Source organism: Anguilla anguilla, chromosome 16 (genome assembly GCF_013347855.1).
Source record: "Anguilla anguilla isolate fAngAng1 chromosome 16, fAngAng1.pri, whole genome shotgun sequence".
NCBI classification, from domain to species: Eukaryota; Metazoa; Chordata; class Actinopteri; order Anguilliformes; family Anguillidae; genus Anguilla; species Anguilla anguilla.
The window spans coordinates 5,427,442-5,446,439 of NC_049216.1; the positions used below are offsets into that span (position 1 = coordinate 5,427,442).

The following is an 18,998-nucleotide window of genomic DNA, read 5'->3' on the forward strand; positions in this document are numbered from 1 at the left end:
GGGGTTTGCTGACTACAGCAGCACTTCAAACTGCTCTACGCTGTAAAAGAAAAAAAAAAATCAAAGGAGCTCATCGGTGCTACTACTCATTTTGGACATCACTAATTGGTTCGGCCCATAGTGCCACATCGAAGATCCATCAAAGGACCAAAGGGCCAAAAAGTCTGCACAAAAGTGGCTCTCTGATTGTACAACCGATAAAGGAATACGCACATGGTGGGGAATGACTGTTTAACCGGGGACGCTACTTGTCTTAGCCAAAAGAGATCTGTTCTGTAAGCACGGTATAGCTCAACACCCACGATGCACTGCACAGCAACATCCCCGCAGCCCTACCAAGATAACGTCGCACAAACAATGTCAAAACATCCGAACAGCACGTCACACAACATGACGCAACTATGTCAGAGAAACACAACAAAACCAAACAAGTCAGCACTTAAACATCTGTCAAAAGTGTAACATTGAATTATCGTACTACAAGCCTCAACCCCTCTACAAAAAAAAACCCAAAGCAAAGCAAATGAGCTCAAGAAGAGGCGATGGCCAGCGAATAATGGAGCCTGCTGATGAATAAAGAAGCAGTTTTCCATTCTCTTGTTTTCTTCCTGCACCTGTTCACAAACATAATGCCCTGGCTTATTCTTCATGAGGGTCTGTTCACTGCTCAGCACAGTTTGTTCACACATTCTTAACCCACACTGCCAGAGCAAAGTCAACATGGAATTAACGCTGAGCGTAATTTACGCACAAACAGTGCACGTCCTCTTCTTACACACCTATTGTGTGTGCACTTCTTTTATCACGCAAACCTCAATATCCAATACAGGTCCACATAATCTCTTGAGCTTTTCTACCTGTATACAATCACGCTAATATTGAATTCACTATAACCATGAAGCCACACTACGCAGCACATCATTTGAAAAGCCTATAGGCTTATGGAGACAGCTTTATCGCACAACACATTGGTTAAGAGTCTTGTGTTATTTCCAATTAAAATCCAATCTTGCTCAAACATAAGTGCGCTCACTTAAATCTTGCCCTTGATCAGAACTCGTTTTCCCCTCCCCGTGAAAAGGTTTCGAGCGTTTTCGCAGCGCGCTCGCGCTGTGCAAGTCTGAGCATTAAGATGCTAATTAAGTCATTAGCGCAGTTGTGCACATTCCCTCTGTGCCTTAATGGGCTCGCTAATCGGCTGCTTTGTACGACGGCGCAACGGCACGTTGCACTCCTGCACGTATCCATTCAGACACCGCAACGCTCCGTTTGCCCAGCACTTCCACCACAGTTATTAACCTCGTCCCATTGGCTGCTCAAAAGACCCATCCACCCATCAATCTATCCATCTGTTTATACGTCTATTTATCCAAGGCTGCACCTTTCTCACACTGACAAAACCACTAACTCAATGCTGGCTGGATTCAACTTTCAACACATCAGCATCTTACTCTGGACTCCTAGACTTATCCTCAAGTCCCCACAGCTTGGATGCAGCTCCCATTCATAATTCACCCTCGCCCCATAGATCCCCTCAAAGTCGTAAGTCAAAACCAGTTGCTTCTGGTCCCAAACCCCTATTTTCCCCCTCTCTTTCTTTTGCCGAAATTCATCCTCTTTCCTCGAAGGGCGAGCCTCGTCGGCAAAGCGCCGCACAAGGTCGCGGGACAGCGACGGTACGTCACGGGGGACTCCGTAAAAAAACAAAAAAAAAAAAAAAAAACTCTCGGTCGTTGCCCGGAGAGACGAGTCCAGACGCAGCCCCTACCATTTCTCCCACTGGTCCTCCACCCAGTCCTCGCCCTCCTCGTTGGACTCCATGGTCAGCCTGAGCAGCATCAGCCAGGCAAGCCAGCGGGACCGAGCCGGCCGGGACCAATCGCAACTCCGAGCGCCTTTCGAACTCCGCCGGTCTCCGCGTCCAGGAAGAAGCAGCAGCCCCAGGGTACCAGGGTCTGCTATCACCGTTACGAGCACTAATGCGTAACGTTCCTCCCCCTTGGCTCCAGGTGCACGACGTGACGGTCGTCTTGCGTTCGTTCAAGCTGACCGAGGACCACCGCGATTACTACGCGAGCCGGGGATTTTTTTAAAAAATACGCCGCCCTCTTCGGAAAGAAAAGTACTAATTGCTAAGCTCTGGAAGGAAGGAGCTCGTCGTCGAAAAAGCCAGGCTCGTCTATTATTAACGTTCCGGATCGATCCGGCTCTGGTCGCCCCTCTCTGTGAAAACTCCACAGCTGGGGAGGGGGTGGGGTTGGGGGGGGGGGGGGTGTTCCTGCTATCAACGGACGACCGACTGTGCCGAAGAGGTCCGCATCCTCGTACGGGGCGAGGAGGAGGAGGAGGAGGAGGAGGACACCGGCAGAGGTCGGCGCAGGTGGGGACGGTGCTCGTTTAGCTCCCTGGCTCCGAAGCGTGCTCCTCCGTTGTATCCCCGGGCAACGCCGACGCTGACGGACGAGCCGCCTGGCCAATCGGAGAGAGCATCGCCTCCCAGTGAACCCGCTCAGTGGGAGGGGCCCCATCCGAGCCGGAGAAGGTTATTTCGGGCTGGATGCGATCCCGTGTGACATCATTAAAAAGGGGCGGGGGCCCGCGGGCGGAACAGGGAGCCGCCGCTGGATTAAATTAGGCATCGTTAAGGACAATTAGGGCGAGCTGAAATGAGGCTAACACGCAGTGCGATTAATCAGTGATTTTACAAGGAAATGTTAAAAAAGTTAAATCACCGCAGAAGAAAATCTTTGGTGACAAAATGATGTTCTCAGAGTGCTGAGAGTTATAGGAGAGCCAGGTCAGAATTCTGCGCGGTGATAACAACAGAAAATCTGTTCAGAGTTGCTCTCAACTGCTGACAACAACGGCGAACCCGAATGCTTTTTCTTTCCGAAAGTAAGGCCCTTTACCTTCTCCTTCATTTCAATTCAAATATATTTCTATTTTGGCCTATATTTATCTCTTATTCATTTAGCAGGCACACATCTTACCCGCAGAGAGTAACACTATTTAAAGTTTCACCCACGCAGGCACTAAACCTATTTAAAATACCAGTTTAATGCCAATCCTTGGGTTCGAGGACCCTGGACACTGCTCTATAAAGCTGTGGACAGTAACAGCTCTGGTCCAGGTATAATGACAACAAAGATCTGTGAAAGATCTGCTTGCAGGTACAAGGCATTGCGAGATCCCCCACGACGCCCAGGCAAACCAGCCTTCTGCAGTCAGCGTTCACAGAGCTCAGTAATGATCCCAACAAAGAAAAGAGCATCAGCAGCGTTTTCCTGAGAGAGAGAGAGAGCTTTGTGTGGCTCCAAGGACATGTCAGCCTCAGTCATTGTGAACACTGTAAACAGGATGTGACATCATATCTGGCTGAGCCCAGCATAAATACTGGATGGGGGGGGGGAGGCTGTCATGATCAATGGCGGTACCAGAAAGATTCCCGTGCTTTCAGCTGCAACCCCACCCCCATGTGGATGCGTGCGCCAACTTCCTGGAAGCGAGCTGAAGGTTTTTATTTTATTTTTTTCTCCCCCACTGGACCCAGTTACTGCAGTTGACTGCATTTACAGCACAGTAAAATGTTCAGGGTTAAATCAACTCTGAGAGAGGGCATTTTACTATAAATCTTTCAACTCTAGTGATCCTTGGACCCTGCTACAGCGAGATTACGACTCAATATTCCATGCTGTTGAGCATGCCTGCTACGTGATGTATAGCACTTCACTGGATGGTGTGATGAGTGACAAGCATGTCATTTTTTTTTTTTTGTTTTGTTTTGATCGGACTTGTCAAGCAAAGTCATTTTTGCAGAAAATGTTCGCTGCACTGTCTAGAGACCATAGGATCCACAAGGCACACAGACCACATACGTATGCCTAGATGTTTAAAAGACACCTTGGATGGACCAGTGCAAAAGCAAACACATGCTAAGTGCCTGGATATGTCAATATAATATTTATAAATCTAGTGTTCCAAAATCAGCCACTTAAAGGCAAATGGAGTTAAATTCCAAAAACGTATATAAAATATATAAAGTACCATTTTGAATGAATTCCAAGCTTACATTACATAAATACATTAAAATAATTATGCAAGATAAGCTTCAGAAAACAACACTTGCTGACCATAAACTGAATTGAGAAGGAGTGTTCCCCCTAGTGGTGGGATGACAGAACAGCGCACAGCCCACAGTAAAACGTCAGTGCCCAGACCTTACAGCGAAACTGCACATTTGGACAGTTTCAGAGAATCACTGTCAAACACTGGAAGTCTGCACAAACGCAGAGGTACTCCACATCATTCAAACTGCCTCCACAGTACTTCCCTTTCAGGCCTGACCCAAGTAACTGACCGAATAGAACTGAAGAGATGAAACAGAAGAAAGCCTACATCAGACCAGTTAGCTTCTCGCTCAGGGCCCTGCGGAACACTTTATGTTCAGGAATACACGTATTCCCGGAACTCATTTACACAACGGCTCCTTTCCCAGAAAGACCCGGTGATTCAACATTACACTCCTGGATTCACGCATAAACACAAGACCATCGCACCCAGGCAACTCGTCGAGCGGAAAATCAACAATTTCACACGACCGCTGTTAAGATGAATACCGCACGCCAGAGAGTGATGACATTGTGATTAGCTTCTCTTTTTTTTTCTTCTTTTAGAAAAGAACTGCACACAACAGAGATTAAGAAAGGAAAAGTGATAAGAAATTACTTTTTTTGATATGCTCTCCCAAACATGTCTTGTGTCTTGGCTGGAAGGCCCTCCTAATTAAAGAATGATACCGTGGGCCTTCTCACCCTCCCCTGTGTGAAGTCTAATAGCTGACCTCGCAGCGACAGCATCGTTCTCTCCCCTCCTCAGCAGCTCTCTGTGCGGCAGGGCCACCCCAATCCTGGTCCGGGAGATCTACAGTCCTGCAGGTTTTCACTCCAGCCCAAACAAAGCACACCTCGCTCAACAGCTAGGTTGAGCTGCTAATTAGCAGAATCAGGTGTGCCACATTAGGGCCGGAGTGAGAACCAGGACCGGAGGACTCCGGGAGCAGGATTAGACGGCCCAGCGATTTGTCGCGCATGGAAGAGAGGCCGCGCCCGTTTAACCAGCGCTGAAACACCCCGAGCGTTCGTTTGGAGGGGGCGTGAGCAGAACGGCTCATTTGCTCCGAGAGGCAATGAGAAGACCCTTCGTTCTGTGTTCCATTAAACCCTCTGCATGCAAAGCACAGGGGGAGGAGGAGGGGGCCGGACGACAAAGCATTCAGAAACGCAACTCAGACAACAACAAAAAAAGCAGTCATTTTCTGGAAATAACAAGAAAACAAGACAAGAATAGGAAAAGAACTCACATAATTTCACCATGAAATACACGTCATGGAGTGTAGCACAGTGGGTAAGGAACTGGGCTTGTAACCGAAAAGTTGCAGGTTCGATTCCCAGGTAGGACGCTGCCGTTGTACCAAGGTACTTAACCTGAATTGCTTCAGTATATATCCAGCTGTATAAATGGATACAATGTAAAATGCTATGTCAAAGTTGTGTAAGTCGCTCTGGATAAGAGCGTCTGCTAAATGCCTGTAATGCAAATCAGAAAAAAAGGCAGTCATTTTCTGGAAATAACAAGAAAAGGAAAAGAACTCACACAATTTTACCATGAAATACATGTCACTCCAAATAACTGTTTTACCCTCAATACTTACAGCTACATAATGGTATTACCCTTAATGAGCTACTGCGAAAAAGCATTTCCCCCTTAAATACATAATGTCAGATAATACAAATTTGCCCTTGAAAACATATTAGGACGGAGTGTAGCACAGTGGATAAGGAACTGGGCTTGTAACCGAAAAGTCGCAGGTTCGATTCCCAGGTAGGACGCTGCCGTTGTACCTTTGAGCAAGGTACTTAACCTGAATTGCTTCAGTATATATCCAGCTGTATAAATGGATACAATGTAAAATGCTATGTAAAAAGTTGTGTAAGTCGCTCTGGATAAGAGCGTCTGCTAAATGCCTGTAATGTAATGCAATGCAAATCAGAAAAAAAAGGCAGTCATTTTCTGGAAATAACAAGAAAACAAGACAAGAAAAGAACTCACACAATTTTACCATGAAATACACGTCACTCCAAATAACTGTTATACCCTCAATACTTACAGCTACATAATGGTATTATCCTTAATGAGCTACTGCGAAAAAGCATTTCCCCCTTAAATACATAATGTCAGATAATACAAATTTGCCCTTGAAAACATATTGCCAAATCAGACTATGCAATTATTTAAATGGGCCCTGCCAAATAAGACAGTATTACCAAAAACGAAGATGAATTTACCCAGGCGAACAGCCAATATAGATTGTCATACTTGTTTAGAGACCCTAACAGTGTGTGAACAGCTCATAATGACCTCATAAAGACTAATTCTTCACACACGCTGCAAAGCATCGGCCTGCTCTTCACGGAAATTACTTTGAGAGGGTGCGAGCAGTGAGGAATGTAGCTTGCCGAGCGTTAATTCCGTGAGGTCACCACACAGATTCTGTAAAACAGCCAGATTCTCAGCGCCGCATATTTTAACAGCGAAAGACAACCCTCTATCAATGAAGCCAAAGAATTCCCCAAATGAGCATTTTAGGAATATTCATTATGGGGCAGTACTGTTGTAAATGCTGTTTTGGACTGTCACAAAGCTCCGATGCCTCCTGTAATTCAGAAGGAGACTGCACAAAAAGACACCGGAAGCTGACCATCTGGTTAGTCTATAGAGTCTGCAGAAAGCTGACGGAGAAGGTGAGCAATGACAATTGATAAGAGCGCTCAGGCATTTTGTACGTGCATCAGTCAACTCCAAAGCATATAAGGAACAGGAATAGCCACCGTGCAAAGAATGCATGGCAAAATCACAACACTCATAATTGGGCAGAAGCAGCGCCTACACCCTGAAGAATTTGGTAAAGATACAAGGATAGTTCATGGGTACAGCATGCTGTGGTAGCTCCCAGCTTCACAAATCAATACCAAACAGTTAACTGCACAAGCAGAGTGAAATTGGGTCTGGGGTTAATACAATTACGAGCGCAATGCTTCTGCACCTCCCAGAGGGAGCGAGTTTGATTGGAGAAGAGAGGCAGAGAAGGGAGTCCCAAAGAGAAACTGGAATACTGACAGTAAAAAAAAAAAATTAAATAATAAAATTAAGTAACGATAGCCGGATGTCAAAGCTCGGCATCTAGGCCTGCTCGGAAGCTTGGAAACCTTGATGCACGAGATCTGGCCAGAAACCTGTGAGATTTCTTTACCTCCTTCAGGCCTTCTGAGATGTCATTTGTAGTCTTCTCAACAATAATAATAAATAAATAAATAAATAAATAAATAAATAAATAAATAAAAACAATCCTCCTCCTCGCTGTCAGTCTCCCTGCTGCAGTCTCCATGGCAACCTCGCCGATAACGCCTCGGATGTAAATGATTGTTTTGAAGCTTGCCGTGCTTTAAAAAAAAAAAAAAAAAAAGAAACTATCTGCTGAAATCATAACCTGACATATTACAGCAGCAAAGCCTGGTTCCTCTTCACAGACTCTGGCTCCCCCCCTTTTTCCAGTCAGGGGCTGTCTGAATGAAAGACCAAAAAAAAAAATCTCTGACAGGTTGTCCTTCAGGTACAGATCAAAGAGGCTGAACTCATATCAGTTCCCGAAACGCGGCTGGCGTATTCGAAGGCGTGATGCAGGAAACGGTACCACACCCAGCGCATTACGGGCACCGCGTCGTACAGGGTGGCGTTAAACCAAGCAGTATACTGTACAGGCGAATTTTATCTCCATACAATAAACGCTGTCCTCAACACTACACCAGTGTGCTTCACTTCCATACAGAAAACTTAAATCATAACACAACACAACATAATGAGGAGAACAGGCCATTCGGCCAAACAATGCCCGCCATTTTCCTAACTAAATTGTACCTAGTGCTCTGATTACCTACACGCTAGATAGCACCTACAGAAACACTGTATCAAGCCTGGTCTTGAAAACCCCCTGAGATTCTGCCTCTACTACGTGACCTGGCAGGCTATTTCACACATTTCACACTATTCTGCAGGAAAAAAATGCTTCATAATGTCTGCGCGAAATTTACTTCAATTTATGTCCCCTCGTTCTACTAACAGAACCGGAAAAATCTCTTGTAGTTCACCTTGTTAATCCCCTTTATGAATTTAAAAGCCTCAAATCCCCACTAGGTCTCTTTTTACTAAGCTTGAAGTGATTAAACATCTTAAGTCTTTCCTCATAGCTTTTATCTTTCATACCAGGAATCATTTTGGTTGCCCTTCTTTGAACCTTTTCCAGAGCCCCTACATATTTCTTGTAGTACGGTCCCCAGAACTGCACACAATACTCCAAGTGTGGTCTACCAAATACATTGCATAAGATAAGACTTACATAACTGGACTCTCAGAAACACAACAGTGCAATATCACAAAGAAGCTTCAGGTGCTCATTTAAAGTCTTAGAGGACAGCTGCTGAGGGTTGTTCTGCAGTCTGCAGTAGAAGATGGGCAGGGTTCCTGCTGTCCTGAATGAAGGGGGGGGGGGTTCATTCCATCACTGGAGGGCCAGAACAAACAAAGATTTTACTATGGCTGCAACCTAATTGTTGATCATTGTATTTATTTAATTCTATAGTCCTTAAATTTAGGCAGGAGGTAGCAGAAACATAGATGTCTGCCTGGTCCACAGGGGTCAATTATCAAGTGTCCTTTCGCAGCCTTCTATATCGAGAACTAGCGTGCTCTGGTCAGATTTAATTGACAGTCGCCACATCAACTGGTTAAGAGAATTAGCGAATAAAAAATTAACTCAAATAAAAAGATGTTTAATAAAGAACATGACACATGAGAACTATCAGCTAACGCATCAACTCTTTTCAAACAATTTAGCCTTTAGTATAATAAATAGATTGACTAATAAGCACTCTGGGAACAACAGATTTTTGAAAGATAGTGCTAGATTACACAGCAATATATATTCTGAAGCTAAAACACAACGGAATTGATTCTGGAAAAGAATCAATCTACATTCACTGACATCAGCTCCGAACCCATACTGCACCCAAGAACACAGTGTCCTTGCACACCGAAGGAATGCCACTCGGTTTGCAGTATTGTATTACATGTCACCAGTGACCTTGACCCAGTGCTTTACATCACACCCTCCCATGATCCATTGCTGTGCGGAAAACCACCGTCCCCCTGACTCCCCCCAGCTATGTACTGCTGAGCCAAACAAGGTCATATTACAGATTCTATAGACCTGCAAGATCCCCAACTGTCCTCTAAGGATGCGACCAGCTTCGACATGCTGGTCATTTCATTAATACAGTCTCATGATTGATTCATTTTATTTACAGCTTTTTATTTCTTGGACATTATACAAGTGTACCGGATGACAAAAACATGCTGCAGTGAAAATATTTTCGAAATATATTACTTATTTTATTTTACTCATTGCCCCTTGTGTCGTGTGTTTCAGCACAGCAGATTATGTGGTTCACAAGATCAAGACCAGAGACTTATGTCCCCTACAGGGGACAAAAATGAATTGCCAGGTCATCAGAGGATATTATTTGCAATCTTTTTTTTTTACTGTACAAACAACTGCCTAAGCACACATCTTTGGCATAGTCCCTCTTTTGTGAATGAAGCGGTCAAATCTATCTTATTTGTACAGCGCACTGCATTTTACATTTGTTACAATGCGTCTTACAATGGACAAGGGCCTAAACCCCCACAAAAGCAAGCCTAGGGTGATAGTGGCAAGAAAAAACCCCCTTAAGAGGGCAGAACCAGTCAATATCACAGCAGATATAAGTCCCATGCCTTTTATTTATTCTCACTGGGAGTGTTAGCGCCATATCACTTAGAAGAGCCACAGGGCACATAGGGTTTTTGTACCAAATTTCGAAGCAATCGTCCAATCACAAGCTGGGTTATAAGCTAAAATGTCATTGGTCAAAATCACTTCCGCTGGGCCCGACCTAAGTAATTTTGACATTTGGCATTTTTTATAAAAAATTAAAAAACATACATATATATATATATTTTTTTTTTTTTTGTGTGTGTGTGTGTGTGTGTGTGTGTGTGTGTGTGTGTGCGCTTATATATAGTCTCTGGACTGTAGGTAAATGACAAGCCTGGGTTGGCTGAGTGGCATGGACACTCTCATGACAAGCCTGGGTTTCATACTGTCCGCAATGTAACTGCACGCTCCGCCCGCGTAATCCTGTCGAGGATTATTAATGTCTAACGGCCCAGTGCTGCCGCTCTGCTCCTCGTCTCCTGTTAGTTTAGGCCCGGTTCACACTAATTACAGCCGCAACTTTGGCCTCAAGATGCGTGTCTGCAAACCCCATTAAGATTCTGCGTTCACCTTAAGAGCGGAAAGTCTTCGCCACTGCTTTCATTTAATGCGCTAAAGTCAATAAAGAGAAAAAAATCGGCTGTCGGCTTCGCCGTTTGAGTCGTTAAAATGCACCGCGCAACGCCTGCCGCCTGTTTACCAATCTGAGATACAACGGAACTGTTGGAAGGTACGAGAGGGATCATTTAAACACACGACTAAGTGGCACCGACTCAAAAAGAGAAAGAGAGGGGGGAAGGGGGTGGGGAAGTGAAGGCATCGTTCACTGTAAGATACAAAAAAAGTCATTTTCTGGGGTACAGGGGGGGTAGATCGACCGTAGGTTTTGAAGAATAAGACACCATTAGCCCTCTGAACTAGCCTAATAACCAACAGTGCTCAGTGAAGGGAATTAATCGCATGCTTTATTTCTTCTCAAGCTGTGACGTCATGCTGTAGTAAATTGTCAGGTGCCAACTCGTGTCCGAGACCACGGCAACACTGGAATCTGCTAACCGAAAATACGAATGCGTTTCATTTTTCTTCTTTTATGGTAATGCAGCAACGTGTTACCGAAGCACAGTGGATGAAGCCTGGAGGCTCAGCGAAGTCCCACTTAAAGTAGGGGATCAAGCCCTTACAGAAATACAATATACTGTTGTATATGATAAATATCCACTTTTTTTCAGAAATAATAATAATAATATTTCTGTGTAAAGTATTATGACATCAGAGATTGGGGGGGGGGGAACAATATACAATCATGGCATTTAGAATACACTCTCATCCAGAGCGAGTTACACATTCTCTTTAAAAAAAAATTAAAAATACAATTCACGTTAATTAAGGATCCAACCACCGTACCAAGTCACCAATCAGACCCACAAACTTTGAGTCACAAGCCCAGTTCCCTAACCATCGTCATGACCACATATTTCTTAACATATCCTGTTTCCATAAGGGAGGGCTCCCTTCAAACGGACGAACAACCTGAAAGGTGTACCGAGGGCTGCCCGGCCAGCCCGCTTCCCAGGAGCCAAGCCCCTCTCACTCTGCACTTCACTGCTGGCTCAGCGGCTGGGACAGAGGCCCATAGGCCCTGACGGGATCCCACCATGTACGAAATCTAACCACCCCCAGGGATTAGCCCGCAGCTCTGCGCGTTAGGTCAACACCTTCAGGCAGGGAATGGTCATTTCTCCCCCCTTTTGGAAGTGACAGCCCAGTACCAACGCCTGGCGAGAACTGTGCTACGCTATATATATTTAGGAATTTGAAAATGTAAGGACGTGACCAGGGTTTGACTGTGGGACAGGATGGGAGTATGACGCAAATCCATATCGACTACCTTTGCTTATCAGACTCCGCTAACCGTACTCCTAGGTTTATCCATAGATGTGTTTAATTTGAGATAACAGGACAGCTTTACAGCTATAAAGAGTTAGGCCTGAGTGTTTAATAATGCCAAATGCTCTCCAAATATTTAGCCTCTACCACATGCCGGAACAAACTGCATCAGAACAAGAACAGCATTAAAATGCGTGGAGATAAACTAACGTAGTGAAACAGCATATGCACAGAATTGAATGTGCCTCAGGCAGGCATGCCATTGACCATCTGAAACAAAAGCACAAATGAAACTAAATTTCTGAAATTAAGCCTGCCTGTCTCTCAACAGTGCTCCATGAATATGTGAAATTGGCAATGGTGCAAAAATCCTTCACCAAGAAACATTAAACAAAGACTTCAATATTTAAAAAAAAAAAAAAAAAACCTCATCATTATGGAAGACATTCTAAGTGCAAATAAGTAAGTAGGTAAGTAGGTAAGTAAGTAAGTAAGTAAGTAAGTAAGTAAGTAAGTAAGTAAGTAAATAAATAAATAAATAAATAAATAAATAAATAAATAAATAAATAAATAAAAAAAATGCATTTTTCATTTTTTGTTGAGGCTGGCCCGAGGGAGGTTATTTTTAAAAGCACCTCCGCAGCTGTCCAAAGCTGGGAGGCTTCCAGTGCTTATAATACCAGAGGCTCCTGCATGACTGCGGAAGACTGAGCAGAACGCGCCAAGGTGGGAAAAGGCTCCGAGGCGATTATACTGGGGACAAAACTCTCACGGGGCCAGTGCACCAATCAGGAGCCAGGCCTCCACGAGGCCAAGCCCCGCCCATTTCAAAGCAGCTAAACAAAACTTTTACTGTAACAGTTTCTTCAAAAGAGCAATAACACTTCGCGATAATCACTGCATAGCACCTTACTGAACGCTAGACGTAGACACTCATAAACACAGACATTCATGAATGTTTATGCCAGTAACCATAAACATGCATATTTTATGTGTCATTTAGCATCTACAGTTATGCCACTTGTTGCATCAGTGGTGTCAGAAAACCAGGTGCCCATATGCAGTTAGTGACACAAACAGTGGCAGCCAAATAATTCACTGTTTGCTATTTGCGGAAAGGAGCAGGCACAGCTACTAAAGTGACCAATGAGTGTACTTGTGACACATCGGAAATCATCTTAGCTATGGCTTATTACTGGAGATCATTTCCAACTCATAATGTGATAAAAACACTGAATTCAAACATTTCAAAAGACAATAGGTAACAACCGATAGAAGGCCAACATCGATTTGTTGGTACTTTCCATGATATAAATACAAAAATGATCAGGAAGTAGCCAGAAAGTATTCACTAATCACCATAAATTTCCATTGGTTGTTGTTGCCAACATGCTCTATTATTGGTGGAGTTTTCCTTTTTAACCCACAAGGTTAGGTGTGACATCACATCTGTCCAATCTCCATTTTATTATCCCTGGTGCTGGACTCCTCTTTTAATGCACTCGTGAAATACGAGCTGGAGGACCTGTGATTCTCAAACCCATCTGACTCCTCTTTAAGTGGAGGTCTCATCCATTTTATGCCTTTTAATGTCATTTGTTGGCTTAATGGGTGTCTGGATGCCCATGGGGAACTTGCCTTCTCCATAAAATGTGTGTATTCCGTGGTTCGCCCATGACACCAGATTTTACTGAGGCAACAGCTCAAAACAGCGCCGCTGCAGTAGGAATTACGTGATTTAAACTCACGGAACTCCAATCCCCTAACCTCTAGCACTTTTCTTCTAGCGTAAATATTACCTGCTCACAGTGCTGCTGAATGAAAAAAAATGTTGTGGAAATAGTTGTACAAATAACTACATTTTTTATTTAATAGCATAATTAAACAAGATGACATTCCTTACAATTTTGGAGTGCTACTGGCACTGGACTTCAGAATGATTCTTTTGGACATTACAGACCTTCAACCAAGACCGCATTCGGCATTAGGTTAGCCCCCCATACATACTGTGTGTGTGTGTGTGTGTGTGTGTATGCAAGCATATATATATACACACACACCTTTCTATGATCTCTTAATGCGTAAAATGAAGGCGTAACGTAACAGTACTGTATTACTATAGTATTTCACCGGGTAGTGTGCGCCCAGCGATGTAGCCCAAGGTATGCTAGGCTTAGCTGAAACATGTTAAACTAAAAAATAAAAATAAATAAATAATCAGGACACACTGGCAGTATGTCTAGGCGACACAGAAGCGGATGGAAGAATCTGGAGAGTGCATTTTAATTAAAATATTTAATCAACTTTAATGTATTTGTTTATTAATTTATTGTAAAATCAGGCAACTTCCACACAAAATGCCCTGCTTTCCCTAACAATTTAGTAAGCTACTTTGATGGGGTTGCATGCTAAATGTATCTTCACCTAAAGATAAGACGACGCCCTGAAATGTGCACACTAACGGCAGCAAACATAACAAAACTAAACAATTTCCTTTCGGTCTTCAACCGTGAGCTTATTTTGTGCATTAATCAACTACACATTACGTCAGTAAGCGGACGACTGCCAGCGCTTTGCTCAAGCCAGCAGGCATTACGAGCAACAGTCCTTATCTGCAGTGGCGAGCATTAGCCTACCTGACAGCGTAAAGCAACTCAGATTCAATTTAAACTCCACCCCGGCCAGAGATGCTCGAAAACACAAATATCGTCGTGCACAATTATTCCCCAAACGTCCTTACCTGAAACTGGGAGAAGAGACAATCCGCAAGCTCAGGAAAGGAGTGTCAGATGATGGGGGTTTTCCTTTATCTCTACCCGCCATTCCGTGCCCCTATTCATCCATGTGATACCTCCGACAAAGTAGTGGCGTAATACAATGATGCGATGAGACCCAAACAGTACTGGAGGGCAAATAGCCTACGTTGGGGGACGCGATAGGCGAGGAACAAACGCCTCAGTTCTCTAAAAAACAAATACGTAGCTGCACTTATGAAGCTAAATCCAATGGGAAATAAACACAGAGTGTAACCTAATGCGTTGGCCATTTCTGGAGGACACCCGCCAGCCGGGTAGCCAAATCGAACAGCCAAATACATTTTTTCATCTGACTTGTTGAGATTTTTTTCAAAGAGATAAAAAAACGTTCAATAGTCAACAAAAAAGCGTTTAATTTATCGAGAAAATATACAATCAGTTTATACGAAGTAGGCTAGCCTACACTATTTCCTACATAGGCTACGTCGTTTATTAGTTAGCTTAATCAGCACGAAAATATTTCTATAAAGTGTAATTGAACGCAAAGGTTCAGTTAAATATTCTATTCCTCGTCCCTTAATTATAGTTTTTGGCGACATAGCCTAATCTTGGGAATGTGGCGACAAAACATCTGTCTGGGAGGTATGTAGACTACCTACGGAATGAAATGAAATATGATTCAAGATAATGACCACTCTTGAAAAAATTTGACCTTGTTACAACTGAAGTGAGACTTTATATTTAGGCTAGGTATTGATTTACATTTAGAACTTTGCCATATCTTACAGCTGATATCCATCAGAGACATAGCATCAACAGCAGGACTGCTTAAGATTTAACTTGGCAGGTACTTTCATCAGGCCGTAAAAGCCCATTCTCTCAGACAGTGCATCTAAAGTGCACCCAGGGCTGTTCTCTGAGAAATTACCTCGACTTTACCATACAGTAACCCTTTATAGTCCTGTAGCCATAGATCCATTTTCTCAAAGATCTTATGGATGGGACGGAGAGGGCTGTGCGCAAAAATAAACAAAACGAAGGAAGCAAGCACGCCAGACATGAAATTAAAAGTGTACGTTTTTCAGGCGGGAGTTACTGTGATGGTGAGAAGGGAGACGTTATGTGGTCAAAAGGCGAAATTACTCGCTGGTAGCCGTCGGCAAATGAACGATTTGTGACTGTGATTTCAGATCAGTCTTTTGGGAGCCTGGAATTGTCTGAATCCTCTACAATGGGGGAACGGGAGGCCGTAAATTCATGCGACGACGACGATAGCTAGTACTGGGATTTTGTACATCTTGTTTGCTCAGGGCCAATGTATTGTATGACACTGGAAATTAGATAGTGTTCGCATTTATGCAGTAAGTGTATTTGTCGTATACGCAAATTAACTTGGGACTTCCCGTACATTATGTTCTCTCCGAGGGACACTACATGGATATGGGCCAGTGGTGTCACGTGCTGATACCACACAAACCATCCCCCACTTAATGTCCTGACACACTCATACATGCGCAAAGCTTGCTCACCTGGGCTGTAATGGTGCTCCGGGGGGCAATGCCGTTTCAGTGACGAGTGACGAGTGACGTTTGACTTCATCCCCTTCTTTTTTTAGAGGGGAAACTGTCAAGGAGAGGGGATGACTCATATTGTACACACCCCACACTGCACAAAAGGATTAATTCTGATATGAATCTACCTTAATACAAATGCCGTTTTAATACAGTGCCATAAATGATTGGGGGGATAAGGCTTATAAGTAACAACAAAACTATAATAATAATAATAATAATAATAATTAAAAAAACAATGAAATTAATTATAATGAAGACCAGGGCTGTGCAGAGAGCTTTTGAGAGGCAGGTGCTCAAAGTGAGAAAACAGCACATAAATCTATAGAAACAAGTTTACAACAACCAGTTAGAAGCATGTGAGACAAATTTGAATATGTCTGCACACATTTAAGGGCCACATTGCAATTAGTTTAAAATGTAAAACAAATAAATAAATAAAAACTGGAAAAAAATTGATGTTATGGATGATTGCCAACTTTTCAAAATATGTATGGTACAGGATGACTCCCAGGTGAATTGGTTAATCTTGGACTCCTCAACAACTTCCAGTACTGTATCTTTAATTAGCCTGTTCAATATGCAGATAAATCAGTTTTGCTGAAATATGCCTGGTTTCCTTACTGAAGCTTCACTGGCAATAGGTTACCTAATTACTCATTAAATTTTTACCAGTGATGTCTTGGCAGGAAAATGACTGTTCGCCTTCATGCCAATTTGCTCTCTGTATCTGCTCATTCATAGTTTAATGCTCTCTACTTTCTATTAGGGTTATATTGAATTATGTCAAATGAAAAGTGGGCTACTTAAGCAATGTTTGGTATCTGGGGGTCAACCATCACATCACAACCATCATTGCTCCATTAGCTATAAATCAGCAGATTTACAACAGTGTCACTGAGAAAAATAATATAAAAAAAATTATTTTTTCTTTATTTAAATTTTTTTTTGTTGTCTATATCATATCATTGGTCTGTTCATTCCGAACGTGGACAATTACACCACTACGTGGACTTAACTAGATGGAACAGAAATGACTGGTCTGTGAATGACCGGCTTTTCCAGACGACGAGCAACTTGACATTGAAGGCACCTGGGATGTTGGGCTCTGTGAAAACATCTCACTTTGAGTTCCACCACCCCAGGCCTCCCCATCCCTGCACTATTACAGCACACTTTTTTGAGGGCCACAGTTAGTAAGGGCCCTTGGAATCGCTTACACCGAGGTCATCAAGTCGACGTGCAAAGCCAATTTCACATTTCATGATTTCACATCGCTGAGGCAATACTCGAACAAAAACAGGTTAAAAACAAACGGAGAAGGACCGGCAGAGTCGTTCCAGCAGTCTTTTCAGCAACCTTAATTTTCGCAAAGGGGTCTCGAGGTCTTCGAAGCATCTGACACACCTGCAATTTTCAGGTAGCAAAACGGGTCTTTGCTCCAGGAAAATTAAGAATCTTAATTTGAAGGTGATGTGACATCATTAACGCAGAAGATTTACCGGAGCACGATTAGAATCGGAGCGCAACGGTCCAGCACGGCTCGCGTCAATGAGATCAGGTGCCGACAGCGAGCATTAAACAACGCAGAATCGCATTAATTACGCAACAATCGCCGTTAGGTACTCACTCGCGCTGCATGTTCATCCCACGAAGTTCTGACGACTGGATTCGATTACCCGAGTGGGCCATTTTCCATATGAAGGCTTCTGTACAATCAGTAAGCAATCCAACAGGGTCATATCGTAAGGGCCAGAAAAGGCCGAAGCGCCATGATACTGCATTAGACCTGACTCAGCCAAACATTAGGCTACCTAAAACTCAGTACAACAGAAACGTTCCCACTGGGTTATCACCGTGAATTACAGACCACGCATTTCAATGTGAATCTCATTATTTTTCAATATATATTGAAATGGAATATTTTATATTTAAACTTAAAACTAGTTTGCGCATCTGACGCTTGATCGAATGCTCAAATAGTAAAGCTGCCCCCTAGTGGTAGGAATTGTTTGCTAAACGCATTCAATCCAGGGAAAGCAAACATTAATATATATATATATATATATAATAAACGTTAAACATATCAGTTTAAATGGCTACAGGCACAGGCCGGGACCCATTTCCATGGAATACCGAGAGTTTTAAGTCGTGAAGTTAATGCACAACCCAAAAAATCTGAATTGTCAATAACTAGCAGGTAAGATTCAATATTCTGCAATGACAGCAGATGGCGCTGCTCTCATACACATCTCTGTCGCATATCAATAATCAGAGACTTTGTCCCACTTCCAATTTTATTTTTATTTTTACCTACAGTGGTTTTACACAGCGCATTTTAGAGGACCACAATATTTTCAAAACTATATTTTTGGTCAAGATCATCTCATTACCGACCCATGCCTGGCTTGGTATATACTAAAGTGAACTGGATTAAGAACTTTTTCTCATGGGTACAATTACTGACCTGGGAATCAAACCTGCAACCTTTAACAACAAGACTGATTTGAAAGCTCTAAATAACATTCCTTTATAAAACTCATCTATATCCCAGAACAAGCCACCGTGCAGTCGAAACTCATTTATCCAATCACAGCAGTTCCCCCCCAATGCGCAAACGCTCCAATCACAGACACCAGAGTCACTTGTAGGTTACTTACAGAAGCTGCATTTAATTAGGAAAAACAAAAAGAAGTATTTTACACTTTACAAATTGCGTAAAAACAAACACAACAAGAGAGAATACATCCATTTCACAAGTTTATAAAATGAATATGGAGGGGGAAAAAAATTAATGTAAAAGCCACCTCCCACGTTCGATACAGATAACAGTGTAAAAACACATGTGGGCGGGACTTTATTTTTTAAGGAGGAACATCACACTAATTTGATATTATTAAATTGCAGCGATCTCTA

General features: G+C 43.0%; 1 protein-coding gene across 1 annotated transcript in view; it reads right to left on the bottom strand.

Moving 5' to 3' along the window:
* The window catches only part of LOC118215059 (C-Jun-amino-terminal kinase-interacting protein 1-like), a 60,378-nt gene extending 45,538 nt beyond the window's left edge, over positions 1–14,840 (bottom strand). Inside the window, exon 1 of the mRNA XM_035395468.1 lies at positions 14,496–14,840. Coding sequence (XP_035251359.1) covers positions 14,496–14,578 — 83 coding nt within the window. The 5' untranslated portion in view covers positions 14,579–14,840. The remainder of the gene's footprint in view (positions 1–14,495) is intronic.
* Between the last annotated feature and the right edge of the window lie 4,158 nt (positions 14,841–18,998).